We start from the raw sequence: 13,573 nt of genomic DNA, 5'->3' as shown, positions 1-13,573 counted from the left end.
CATCTGGCCGCTCTGTCTAATAGTGGCAGCTATGAGTATGTCCTTTGCACCACACACCATGCAAACACACACAAACAATTGTGCAGACAGAGTGGAGATCAATTAATTATGGCAAGTCATACAATGCTAATAAAAGAGAAAATCCATGTCAGCCATCAGCTCTGAAGTAATCCAGCACCATGGTTATTGCACAATAAAACCAAATGTATGACAATCAAAGGTTATGAAAACAATAACAGACTATTTTTTCAATCTCTTTCATTTCTTTTCCAAAGAGCTATTCTCTATGCTCACCTGCTACTCTGCACCAAATCAGGGAATTTGCAGACTCATTTAATTTCCCTCCCATCCTCCACTCAGGTGACAGCATGGCTGGAATACTGATGAGCACCTTGCTGGCTGTCCATTGAGTCTCTCTCTCTCTCTCTCTCTCTCTCTCTCTCTCTCTCTCTCTCTCTCTCTCTCTCTGCCTCTCTCTCTCTCTGCTTCTCTCTAAATCACTCTAAAACTTCCCACTTTGCCCACTGCGTCCTTCCACCAGCCTCTCAAGCCAGGGCTATGCCTGGGCCCTACACGCAGCTGGGATGCAGGAATGAAAAGGGGAAAGATCAGGAGCCATGCTGCACTGAATTAGCAGCTAGCAAAGGTGGATCACAGAAATGCTGGCAGAAGAGCTTAGGATGACGGGGGGAAAAAATTCGCAACACAATCTCAGTGGGTGGTTTGGGTCCTCTTCTCAGAGGCAAATTATGTCAGATTATGCTATACTGAGCACTCCTTTTATTCTGCATTTCATGTCAGGGAAGGTCAGGGCAGTCATTGGTTGACTAAGCCAGTACTTCAGAGGCGACAAATTGCCCTAATTCCAGCAAATACTTCACATTAATTTCTGTAACCCTTGTATAATGAAAAAATAGATTGTTAACATTATGTCACTGGTCCTTTATGCAATCTTACAAATGCAGAAGAATCCTCTTTTTAAGCTCTGATGAAAATCATGTCATACACTCAGCTTTATGTGTTATGCAGGAGTTATGAACCAGACAACATTTTGCATTAAAGTATCCATTTAATTCAATCTAGAAAATGACAAGTTTATTGCATTTTCCTTATTCAGCTGACCATACATAATGCAGTTGAGAATATGAATTTTAAAAAACATATTGCCATTAAGTGATTGACTCGGGGGAGGGGCTGTTAAAGCATGAAAGGATAAAAGACACAATTTTGTCAATGTGAGCATATGAGGTTAAAGAGTTATCTGATGTCAGGATTGAATATGTACTATCACTTTTACATTAAAAAACAAAGCCTCTGAAAAGGGACTTACACTGTGTATGACTATACATGTGTAGATGAATGAAAGTACACACATACACACACAGGGGTACAACCACCTATTTATCTAATTTTTTTCACCCCACAACCAAACCAATGCACCCATATATATATATATATATATATATATATATATATATATATATATATCCTAAATGTAAACCCAACCCAATCTTAACCCATAAATGTATTTTATTTGAAGGATAATAGGAAATTTCATGTTATAGTACAAAATGTCAACATCATACGTTTCATATTTTACATGTAAATATTTCATGTCATATTTAGATTTCACAATATTATGTTACTGTCATGTCTTCTGCATTAAGCATTAAATGAGCTGTGACAACAGGGACAAAGGCCCTCACCCTCAGGACACGGCACCATCAGCAGCAGCAGAGGTTCAGCATCTTGGCTGGCGACTGCCAAGCTCTCCATGAGAAGAGGGCAAAGCCCTATAATTGCACGCACCTGTGGGCCATGCGACACAGCTGCAGCCCATCAGCAATCATCCTGGTGGGTCTACAAAAGCAGCAAGGAGGGCAGTTTATGGCGAGCTGCTGCAGAGACAGCATTGCTTCATCTCACACTCGTTCTGTCTTCCCACAAACTCAAACCATGAAAATGCCTCGGACTCCCAGGATGCCTGAACCACCTGCTCCTGGTTAGAGGCGAAGAGGGCCACAGTGACAGAATGGTCATGGACCAGTTCCTTTAAGCCCTGCCTCCTGAAGTGAAGTGGGCCATGGGGCACCAGGCCCTGATGCCACCCAGCACATGATGAAATGTACCAGGTGGACTGAGACTACTCAAGTAGTAACCCGTACTGTCTGACCAAAGAAGGCCATGACTGGGCTCTGGGAAGAGAAGAATAAGCATCTATCTGGACAATGGTTAGGTTTCTATCCAAAATGATTTAAATGCATTTCAAAAATCTGGCAAAAGAAAATGAGAATTCGTGTAGGTTTTAACTTTAATTAACCACATTATGTGATTTTTTCTGAAAAGAGTGCTTTAATACTATGTAGTCAAATGCCAATGCCCAAACAGAAGATGGAGAAGTTGGGTGACCTCCCAGCTATGGGAGGAGTGATTATTTGGCTGTTGTTGCTCCCCTGTCATTGATTGCCTTCCTTCCTGCTGCAACCTACATAGTCATTCCATTTCAGCAAAAGATGTTGGTATTATAATGTTGAGGTCAATAAGTATTACAGTAAGTACTGTGTGTCTTTTTTAATGAAATTATAGGGGTGGGGGTGATCAAAAGTGCTCAAGGAAGTTCTGAGACAGAGCAGTAAAGTCTGCCTGAGGCCCTGAGAACATTGTTGTGCTGAGTATATCCCCTGGGGCTGGTCATCTCCATGCTGTGCTGCTGTCCCATGTGGGGATCCTGAAGGACAAGTCAGCCTGACGGATGACTTGTGCAAGGTTCTCAGAGTGTACCATCTTGGTATCTCAGTGTGCACTCTTGGTGTAAGACAAGACCTTGAAGGGGAGTGGGTTGACTGATTGGAAAACATCAGGGTAAGTTGCAGTTTATCTCTACTCACCACCTAATCATCGGTTATTGGCAGGTGCAGCAGGGGAAAGACGGCCTTTACAACCCCTCTGTGTATGGCAGTACCAGGTCCTCCAATCTGGGCCACCACAGGACACCTGACCTCTGCCATTGCCTGTTGGATGTGGTTCTCCAGCCCCAGTGCCAATATGTCATGGCTTACACAGGCAATGATGAATCAGAAGGCTGGGAGGAACCCGTGGAGAGGATCCAGGGGATGCTGGAGGAGTTGTGCTAAATGGGGCTTGGGGCAATGCATGCAGCATTGGCCAGTGTGAAGAGCAGTCAGTCGACTGTACTCCACCTTCATCAAAAGAAGGTGTGGTAGTCTCCCCAGCCTCTGCCTGTTTGGATTTGCCTAAGTGTTGCTGGTGCTATATCACAGTGTTTCTCTCTCCCCTGCTTAAGACCACCTTCACTTTGGAGCTTATGCTGCTCATCAGAGCTTCAGCCACTTTTGTCCTACAGTGCTGTCCCACATCACAAAGCACATTCGATATTATTATGTTTTCATGATGAGTACAGTAAGGAAAGTAAGATATAAAAATACCCCCTTCTTATCATCCTAAATCACAAAGCAGGACTACAACAGAGAAGAGAGCCCTTACCTTCAAATCACCAAATTGAGATGTTGTAGATTCATCCTGGATACCAAAGTAAAATTTTGGTGCAGGTAGGGTCACTAGGAATCTCACAAAAATAGATAGCAGAAAGCACTGTGGCGAGAGAAAGCTCAATTCACAGCAATGCTTGAAACTTTACACAATTTCCACCTGCACCTGCTACTAAAAGGACACTGAGGTCTGAAGCATGTTCAAATTTATTGACATTATGTTGCATCTTACATGATGTCTGGGCATTGATGTCCTTCAAGTTCAGATATTTGCCTCTCGCTGCCATCTGGGGCTGTGAAACTGCCAAGTTCAAGTTTAATCGGTTGGTGTTTCGCTGCATCCCTTTAGAAAACGGCTTGTAGCGTAAATTTCATTAATCATATCTAGAAATGGTACTACTGTGATGGCAATGAGTGACAGACTCTTAAAACTCATCTCTTGTCATATCAGTGATTTCAAAAACAGCAAAATATATCTGCCTGATCTCTGATACCTGTTGCAAAGTTCACTGTCAATAATTTCAACAATCAATTTTAACTCCACTGACTTAACCTTTCAGACTTTCACTCATTAAAGTGGTCACTGCTGTCAATCTCATCATGAAATGTTTCATATATTTGCACTGGCATTTCTGGATAAAATCTGCTCTAGTGCCCAACTATAGCTATCAGTTTTTTCAGCGACTCGATCAGCATAATGTCTCTAGATGCATTTCTGTCTGGATTGCTGTGTTTATGCATGTTAAAACTGATTTCCAGCAAGCCCTTTTAGGTTCTATAACATATTTTGAATTGACTGGCAATGTTTTTTCCCAACCACTATTTCAGCTCAGTTTCTCTACATGCAATCTAAGTGTCATTATTACCTTTTCCAGTTCTGTATTGTTCAGTACACTTGAAAAAGGCTGCTAATATTATATCTACTAACTAAGCAGCTGTAAGAGGGTTGTGCACCTCCAAATAATTTGTATGCAAAGCAATACATTTTGTTTTACTGAGCACATTAACCAGTCACATTAAAGTTGTTCCCACGCTGGATAATAAAAGGGAACAGTGAAAGCTTTAGAAAATAGCCTGCTGCTCCTGTTATGGAATATGGGCCTTCGGGGGATTTCACAAGCCGAATCTCAAACATCATTTGATGAAATGAGTCAGTTATTTTAGTGGGGGACGTTGATGGCTGAGGAATGTGTCTGGTCTGTCCTCAGTGGTGAAAGCATCCTCAGCTTGCTAGTATCTGTATCTACCCTGTGGCACAACATCATCCTGAACTGCTGCACTACTCCCACTCAAAGGTAGGCTTTCATACAGTTACAACTTGCGCTGCAATATAATGTTTAAATGTTAAATTGAAAGTAATGTTTTTTTGGGAGGGGTTATGCTTTTGACACCGCTATGAATTTATACCCCAAGCATTCCATACCCTCGATATCCTAATATTAATACTGCATGCACTGTACTATATACTGTAGTTTTTGCTGCTGTGTGCATGCATACACACAGACTGAAAGACACATGCATAAAGCAGTAGGTACTGAAGGCAGCATTTTTCTAATCCCAGTGCTAAAAATCAGGCCAAAGAGCATTCACTAAATGGGCTATAGAAGTCAGCCAAGGATCAATTTCATTAACATTCTGGCATAGCTAGAGGAAAGTTATGAGGCAATATTAAATTATGCAAGTGATATGAAGTCAGGGGTCCCCTCCTACTCAAGGGCTATTAAGACATCAGTGACATGACTACTTTACCAAAAAAAAAAAAAAATGGACTTATTGATATTACACTTCCTACCGCATGAATTCAGAGTTATATGATGCTCCTCAATAGAGATCTAAGATCCAGATTTTCATGACACACACACAGCCAGCTTTTTCTCCTTAAACTCTGGAGTGGTTGTTTTCTCTGAGTTCCGCTATAAATATTCTAAGTGGCCATGTGACTGTAAACATTTGTTATAATGAAAGGTCTGGGTGACTTCATCAGAGCAGCCCACTGAAGAGCACATGCTCTAACCAATGCTCTTTTGACTCAGTCGGTCATCTTCTTCCTGCAACCATGTGTCCTTTTCTTCAACTTTTGTGCTGCCTGACTCTCACTCTCTAAGTTTGGGTCTCAGTCATCACTTCCAGTAACATTTCTGAGGTCATGTGAAAGTCAGACGGACAAAGGTAGCGATGCCACGCGTTTGTAAACTCTTGCACAGAAAGATAACACAGCGGTGTGTGTGACGGCAGATGCATTGTAAACATTTAACGTTTTCTTCTCTCTATAATGTGAAGCAAGCAAATTACCTCCCACACGTCTTGCTTGCTATCTTCTTTCACAACATTCGGTTCCGTGTTCAGTTGCAAGGTCACCTCGTAACACTCCTGAATATCTGTAAAAAAATAAATAAATAATTAACCGATTAACAAATAATGACAATAATAATTTCTTTGTTAATGTTGTTACCTGTTTCTCCTTGTCGCTTGTTTCAAATATTAGATGTAAACTTCAGTCCTTATCCGAAAGTCTTTGCTGCCTTACTTAACAACGTGAACTACTTTGGTTGTGCAAAAGAATCCTCCACTTGATGATGAACACATAGGGAGATTTCTGATTTCCTCAGTGGTGCTCTGGGTGCAAATGTGGGGGTGGGACATCTGTTCACATATAAGCTCCGTCTACACTTTTGCAAATGCTCTTATCTTGCTCCTGAACAATATGACTCAGGTACCGACTCAGGTCTTCAACATCAAGTCACTCACTGTCTGCACAGCTGAAACTACAACAGAACATACTAATATCATAAAAAAGAAGACTTTTTGCTTCTTCTCTTCCATCACAAGATTGTATCTGGTCTATAGGTCATTTAATTAATAGGGCTTTGAAGTTTCATATAGGAATAAGGTTAAATAAGAAACACCTTGGATAAATTCAGCGTGTAACTGAAAAGTCCTGAATTCATCTGAAACACATACAAAACCTGTTATTTACAGCTATAATTTACAGTGCAAAATACATAACCTCTGCTGCAGACTTGCACTCAAATGTGATTTTACTGGCAGTTTTCTGAGCTATTTCCTGAGGTCTCTTTTTGCAGAAACGGAAACAAACTTAAAATGTATTAATGCATATTGATGGATCGATCTATTCCATTAGCAGCACAGACAAACCATGACGCTGAAATACATATCGAAGGACATGCTATTCAGGCAACAACAATATATATGAGTAAGAACGAAAAGATATAGCAGTAAGAAAAAAAATACCCTCAGTAACCAATATTTTTTGTTCTAACATAACTCCGACTTGATCCAAGTTAATCAACAAGGGAAGGTGGTTAAGGGGCAATGGTAGAGATAATGAGCTGTTTACACATTTTGTACATGTTATAAAGTGAGTGTACAATGAGCCAAGCATGTGCATATGCCGTCTGATCAATGCCTTTATCCAAGATGCTATAAAATACTATGAGGGCTTTTTTTAAGTCATGGGTGTCCCTTGTGGGTTTCCCAATAACTCTTCTCTTCTTTAATTGAGTTTTTTTAAATAACTGAGCTTCACTGCTCTCCTTCCTTCTCTTCTCGTCTCCACTCATCACCTCTCAGGTCATTACGCGCCCATGTCCTGTGGTCACCTATTGAGTGGCAGCCATTTGATGAGAATGCAGTGGGACAATTTTGCTGATGTCACACATAGGCCCCATTCCTGCACTGTTGACATAAAGAGGTTGCTGTGGAGTGCAACAACTACCCCAAGTTCAATCTCAGGACAAAGCAGGCTAAAAGAAGCGTTTGCAAAGAATGTCTAGTTCAACTTGATAAATCTGAAACATCTATTTTGACTGACAATATGTGTCTTTTGTTGGGCAAAACTCAAGGACATAAAATTCTGTTCCCTGTGTGTGTGCGTACGTGTGTGCGTGTATATGTGTGTGTGGGTGTGAGGGGGTGTGTGCGTGTGCGCATGCATGCATGTGTGAAAGATGGGAGTCTGTATGTCCCAACAAGGCATTGTGAGAACAAAAGTGTAAGAATGGAGCATGTGACTCATCACTGTGTCTGAATGTGGAGGAGTGAAGCCATGTGTGGGCAGAGGAGTTTGCTGCCCAGCTGACTAAAGAGCAATCTCACTTACACAAACTCGCATATACACACATACACAAACACATATGCCCGCATGCACAGAAACTCACATACACAGCTACACACACAGGCCCCCTCTGTAAGTAGGCCCCGTCTTTGCTGTTAAAGCTAACATATCCTAGACAAGAAAAGAACTAGTCTCATCATAAGATGACCCATCAGCTTTGGGTGGTGCATTGCTACAACAGTACAATAACCACCAATGTCTTTTAATTGCATTTCCATCACCATACCTTACAGGTTTGACTGAATGAGCATTATCAATTATATAATATGCACTCTATTGGCCATTGTATATTTTATGCATCAAAGAGCAAATGTGGTGTCTTCATGACCCCCTAAAGTGTGAATAAACTTGCCAAACTGAGTAGTTTGCAATTTGATTGCAGAGTCAAATGTTCAAATGTTCGAGTAAAGTGCTAAAATTCATGCCGATGGTATCCCTGGCACACCAAATATATGTGAAATTGGAAAATGGTTTCCACCAAACCTCAAATGATTTATGTTGCTTGTCTTCTCCTACTGTTTTATAATTCTGTAAAGCCTTTGGTGGAGCAGCAGCTGCCTTTTGCCTGTAATAACTCTTAAAAATGTTTACCCTGTTAAATCTTGCAGGATTTGTTCTTTAGCTGGTACCTAGGACACCTTGCGTGCCATCACACAGCTAACACCTCATTTACATGGTTCATATATTCCAGGAAGAGGTAACAAAATAGAAAAGTTTTATCAGGTCTTGAGGCGCTGTATTTGGAAATTAGAAATCACAGTCGTAGAAAAAAATGAAGTATAGAGTTTTTTCCATCACTGACTTTCCAAAAACTCTCCACGCTGTTCCAGCCCTCAAAGACCACATAAATTCTTGGCCATGGAACAAAAAAAAAAAAAAAAAAAAAAAAAAAAACATAAACCCTGCTTCATCCAAGCCAGAAGTCGCTTTCACAGGACTTATTCCCAGATCTCTTTTTGATGTTGGGTCTATTTTAGAACAGTCTGGTCGGAGCTCTGAGCCTTTTTGTCACAGTCATAGGGGGTTTCCTGCACCTTCTCCCTGTTCTACAAATGACTTTGCATACAGGATCAGTGTGTGTGTGTGTGTGTGTGTGTGTGTGTGTGCTGTGGCCCTCCTTTTTTTGCAATGTACCTATTCAACTGGATTGGAGTCATCTCTATTGCCTGCCTGGGTGAATCATACAAAAAAAGAATGTGCCCCTGGTTCTTTACATGATGATGAGCAACCCACAGCTCACTAGAATAACACATTCAGGAAAAACTAGGTCACAATTTGAGGGTTCTAGGCAGGGCAAACAATTCAACCCCTTGTCATTGCCTCAATAAAATAATCTCCTGGCATTTGGGATCCTCTGTGATTTAATGTGCATGTGTGTGTGTGTGTGTGTGTGTGTGTGTGTGTGTGTCTGACTGTCGGTGTGTGTGCCCCAACTGCCTGCCTGCCACTATCCCCCCCATGCCTTTCACTGCATGTTTGTATGTTGGAACAAAAGGAGTGAGTGCACAGTTAAGGCAACCTTTGTTCATGACTGTGCAACCATGCAGACATCCAATCAAGTGGCCAACGCTCAAACTTCCCACACTGCATCAAACACCTCTCATGCTTCCCACAGGACATCATAGTCAACAGGATCTCGTGAACAAACACTGCACTGTATCTGTGCTGTGTTGGCTTATGACTGTCTTGAGGTTATAAAACTCTCGTATGCTTAAAAAAACAACCTTTGGTGCAGCTTTTGTGAATTTGTATCTGGAATCCGTTCAGAGAGCTAACAACATAACTAACCCAAAAGAGGTCTCTCCTCTCCAACAGCGGTCTACTACAACAGTGACAGTGGCAACAGAAAATGGTCCAAACAAGTTCACCATGGCCTCAAGCATGTGAACGCAAACAACAGAGGATAAGATAACAGGATGAGTAATGTTTGCAGTGTATTCCTGTTAACTCTGTGAAGCGCTGGCTCCTCCGCTCTGCTGTGCCTGATGAGAATCACGTCAAGTAAAGAGCCGAGCTTCGTGATCGTGATCATGATGTGCACCTGAGACACACAGACCGCAGACTCCTTCCTCTCCATGCTAAAGACTCAGTGGAGATGTTCCAGCAAGGCCGACAGAGTTGTGGAAGAGGCTTGGCGCTGTATATTTTCGTCTCTACCTCCTGCTTCGACTGGACTGAACATTCCCGCTGTGGAATGTTTGGAATCTTGATTTTGGAACTCCGATTGTTTTTTTTTTTTTTTCAAAGAATCTTCTTGTTCCTCATTCTTCACTCATAAATATAATGAAATAGCTGTATGTAAATTCAATCAAAACCCTTAGTTTGCTGATATAATTACCAAATTATCTATCTACCTATCCATTTCCATTCCTGCGTATTCCTAATCAGGATCACGTGGGGCTGGAACGTATCTCAGCATGGAGTAGCAGACAGGGAAACACACTGGACAGGTCGCCAGTCTGTCATAAGGCTAACACATGGATACAATCACACACACTCTCTCCTATGGGAAATTTAGAGTTATCAGTTCGCCTGACCTGCATGTCTTTGGGTTGTAGCTGGAAACCAGAGCACCAGAGTTTATTGATAGTCATAGGAAATTCAATTTTTGTTTGTCTCCCTCTACAGGGACTCACTAAGTTCTCCAGAAAACGCAGAAGGTATAAAGTTTGAAGAGTTCTTGCACATTATGTACACTAAAGCAATGGACAAGTCTTGGTCAGGTACGTTTAGTCATTAATCTACAAAGTGGAACTGATCCTTTCCCATGCCCCCTCCGAGGAAAAGCCAAAGTCAACAAAGTGCAAAGTCAAGCATCGTCACTGGAACTTGAGAGGAATTTGTGTGTTGCTCATGAAAACCTGAGCAGGAAGGATGCTTAGTAAATACACAAGTTTGAACCTGGACCTTTCAGTTAAATGGCAGGTTACCTATGAACAACACCAACCTGTTGCACCGATGAAAGTATGGATGTTAATGTTTCAGGTGTCAAAATCATGTAGAGATCCAAAAAGAAAGTCTCCTTGGGATACTGCTTTCCTTTCCACTGAATGGTGTGTCTTTGCTGGAGTAGACAGGTCAGTATTTGGAAACATCAAGGGCAAGGTCTAAACCCCTTGGCTTGGAAAAGCCAGTGTTGCAGCATGAAATAAAAGATGTGGCTAAGCTATAAACCACATTTGAAGATCCTGGCAAGGTGACCACCTATATAAAGTCCCTGTGACAACATGCATCTACCCTGCAGAAGGGTCCTTGAGCAAGACACTGAATCTCCACCAGGCCCAGGGTGCTGATCCTTAGCTGACCACTGACTGCCCTGAGGTAGCAAGCCAAAAGGGTTACACTTCCTATTTTTATGCGACTTAACACTCAACCTAAAACAAGGTACTGCATACTCGGAACATATTATTATTAATTTATCTTATATCTAGATTTATTCTCTGTTGGAATGGGCACAAGGCTAAACAGAAAGGTGTGTATTCAGTTGTGTTTTCATCCCTGGCAAGGCCAGCCTTATTTTCTTCGCCCCTGCCTGAGCTATGGCAGCCCTTCCCCCCGCAGAGCCTCAACAGAGGAACAGCAGTGGGTCAGCAGTAGCAACAGCAGACCCAAGGGCAAGCATCATTATACCATGGCCGTGGTAATTAGAAGGACCACTCAACCATTGGTTAAATGGAACTAATTTGCTTTATATGCTTTAAAAAGAACTGAGGTTAAGGTTCACAATAACTTCCCTGAATTCCCCAAGACCCAAACATATCATAAAGGTGTAGCTGGTCACACACAAGAGTGGTTCAATAGATGATTTGCAGTCTTAAAAGCTCCGCCGCACTCATGCTTCTGTCAGAGTCATTCTTTAGCTAGCAGCAAAACGAGCATATTATTATTACAGCCTGATGGTTGCTAGTCAATACAACTATTTTAGTTTCCTCTGACTGATGACCTGGGTCATGATTACAAAAGTTGTTGCAAAATATAATGAATATATGGCACTCAAACGTTTCACAATGTGGAAAGTCTGAACTTAGACCAAGCTCTCTCAGGGGACTATAGGGTATAGGTAGACCATGTTGAGTGGGTCTTTATTGGGATTTCATTAAAATCTCAGTATGTTACAGGGGGAAGCATACAGCAAACCTTTTGTGAGATGAACTGAAAGACTTCATTCATGGGGCTTAATTGTGAAATGTTTAGACTCTGTTAACTTCCCACACAAATTAATATAACCTGACCTTGTCTACATATGACTGCAGGCAATAACAAGAAAACACAGACAAATCAGAGGATACAGGCACTTATAAAGATAAAGACACAGATAAAGACATAGCATGAATATTGAGGCACAATCTGCAAAACAAACGCAGCACTCAGATGAATTACCTGCTGAACTCAAAATGTTAAAGGAAAAAGCTAATTAGAAAGCCCACAACAGGTCTCCATTCACTTTGAGAGGAACTCTGATGTTATAAACCGAGGCTGGAGTCTTGAAATAAACCTTTCTGCAACCCCCAAACTGGCTGTGTGTCTCTTACCGAGGAGTGCTTGAAACAGCTGGCTGCCAAAAATGTCCGACACTTTGCCCACGCTGGTCTTCAGGGCCTGCTCCTCTGGACTGGTCAGGTTGGCCTGGTACTGTCTCAGCAGCCCCACTGCCCGCTCTGTGTCTGCTTCGCAACACAAGTACATGTGTCAGGACACCATCAGCAGAGAATATCTGTCCATGTTGACCGGGCAAGGTTAATGGTGCTCTGAACTGAGGATGCTAGGGTTAACCTGAAAAGTTCATCAGTTTTCTAGTGCTTATAAAAAGTTACCTATGTAGGGGGTACAATACAAATGACACAAGCCTGAGTAAAATGAACTGTAATGACCATAATAATAATTTCTGAATGATACAACAACACAGTAAACCTATGGGAATAGTGCATGGACACCAAAGGAGATAATATCATAATAAGTGGGTCAGCGTACTTTCACTTTTGGGTACCACAGACACACTGGACGTACCTGTGGTTGCATTGTAAGAAATCTGAATTTTATAAGAGAATTCTTCATATCTTTAGCCAACAGCCTCATACAGATCTGGACTGATTGGCAACTTAAAAAGGTAAAGAAAACAGGTATTTTTCTCTTGCTTATAGCGGTGCACAGCTTGCTGTTGAACCCAGTGGGTGTTGAGGCTATAATTAAAACATTGGACTGATGATGCACATCATGGAGGTAAATCTGTTACTTCACAGCTACCTGAACTTTGACATTTTTATGCAAGAAAACCCGGAAACGGTGAATTACACAGTCCGTCACAGATCTTATTTCATGGCCCCATTGCATTCCCTATGGATTATTAAAAAAAATACTTCCTGTTTTCTTGAGGGGTCCGAGGGGATTCTAAATTTCTACCTAGCGTACCAGTCTTAAAAAAAAAAAACAAAAAAAAAAACATCATGACAGTAAACTAACACTTGAATTAGTATTGAAGTGTCTACCAGCTAACTTAAAAAGACTACAAAACGGTGTTAGTTCACTTGGATATGAAGTTAAACTTTAACCGAGAGCCGCTGCGAAACTTTTTGACAGATAAACACGTGATTTGTGGAAGATGAAGATGTCCCCTACTTACCATATTTATGTACCATGGTGGACAGCCGACCCGTAAAGTGAAATACAATGTGAATTACACGCTTGGAGAGATTAGCCGTCAGCTCTTGGGACAGAGTATGACTGCAGCAGCGGCTCTGGATAACTGTACAAAACAGAAGTGTCGCTCCCCCTCCAAAAAAACAAAAAAAGTGAGGTCTTGGGTTTGTTCCTGACGCAGGACACTCTCCGTTACTTGTTAGGGTCAGCGGTGTGATTCACCACCCGACGAGGCAACATGCGACACGGTGACTTGAAGTTGTTTCATTTCAACTTTCCAGAAGTTTGGGCA

The 13,573-nt window shown here is 41.6% G+C and overlaps 1 protein-coding gene across 1 annotated transcript in view; it reads right to left on the bottom strand.

The window, feature by feature from the left end:
* Nucleotides 1-13,459, bottom strand: part of dlg3 (discs, large homolog 3 (Drosophila)) — an 80,908-nt gene extending 67,449 nt beyond the window's left edge. Inside the window, exons 1-3 of the mRNA XM_030061712.1 lie at nt 13,265-13,459; nt 12,177-12,311; nt 5,802-5,887 (exon numbers count right to left, since the gene is read on the bottom strand). Coding sequence (XP_029917572.1) covers nt 5,802-5,887; nt 12,177-12,311; nt 13,265-13,280 — 237 coding nt within the window. The 5' untranslated portion in view covers nt 13,281-13,459. The remainder of the gene's footprint in view (nt 1-5,801; nt 5,888-12,176; nt 12,312-13,264) is intronic.
* Nucleotides 13,460-13,573: the final 114 nt, after the last annotated feature.

The sequence above is a fragment of the Myripristis murdjan genome, chromosome 10 (assembly GCF_902150065.1).
Source record: "Myripristis murdjan chromosome 10, fMyrMur1.1, whole genome shotgun sequence".
Classification (NCBI taxonomy): domain Eukaryota; kingdom Metazoa; phylum Chordata; class Actinopteri; order Holocentriformes; family Holocentridae; genus Myripristis; species Myripristis murdjan.
Note: the sequence above shows the minus strand (reverse complement) of the source record. Positions and strands in the feature narration are given on the sequence as shown.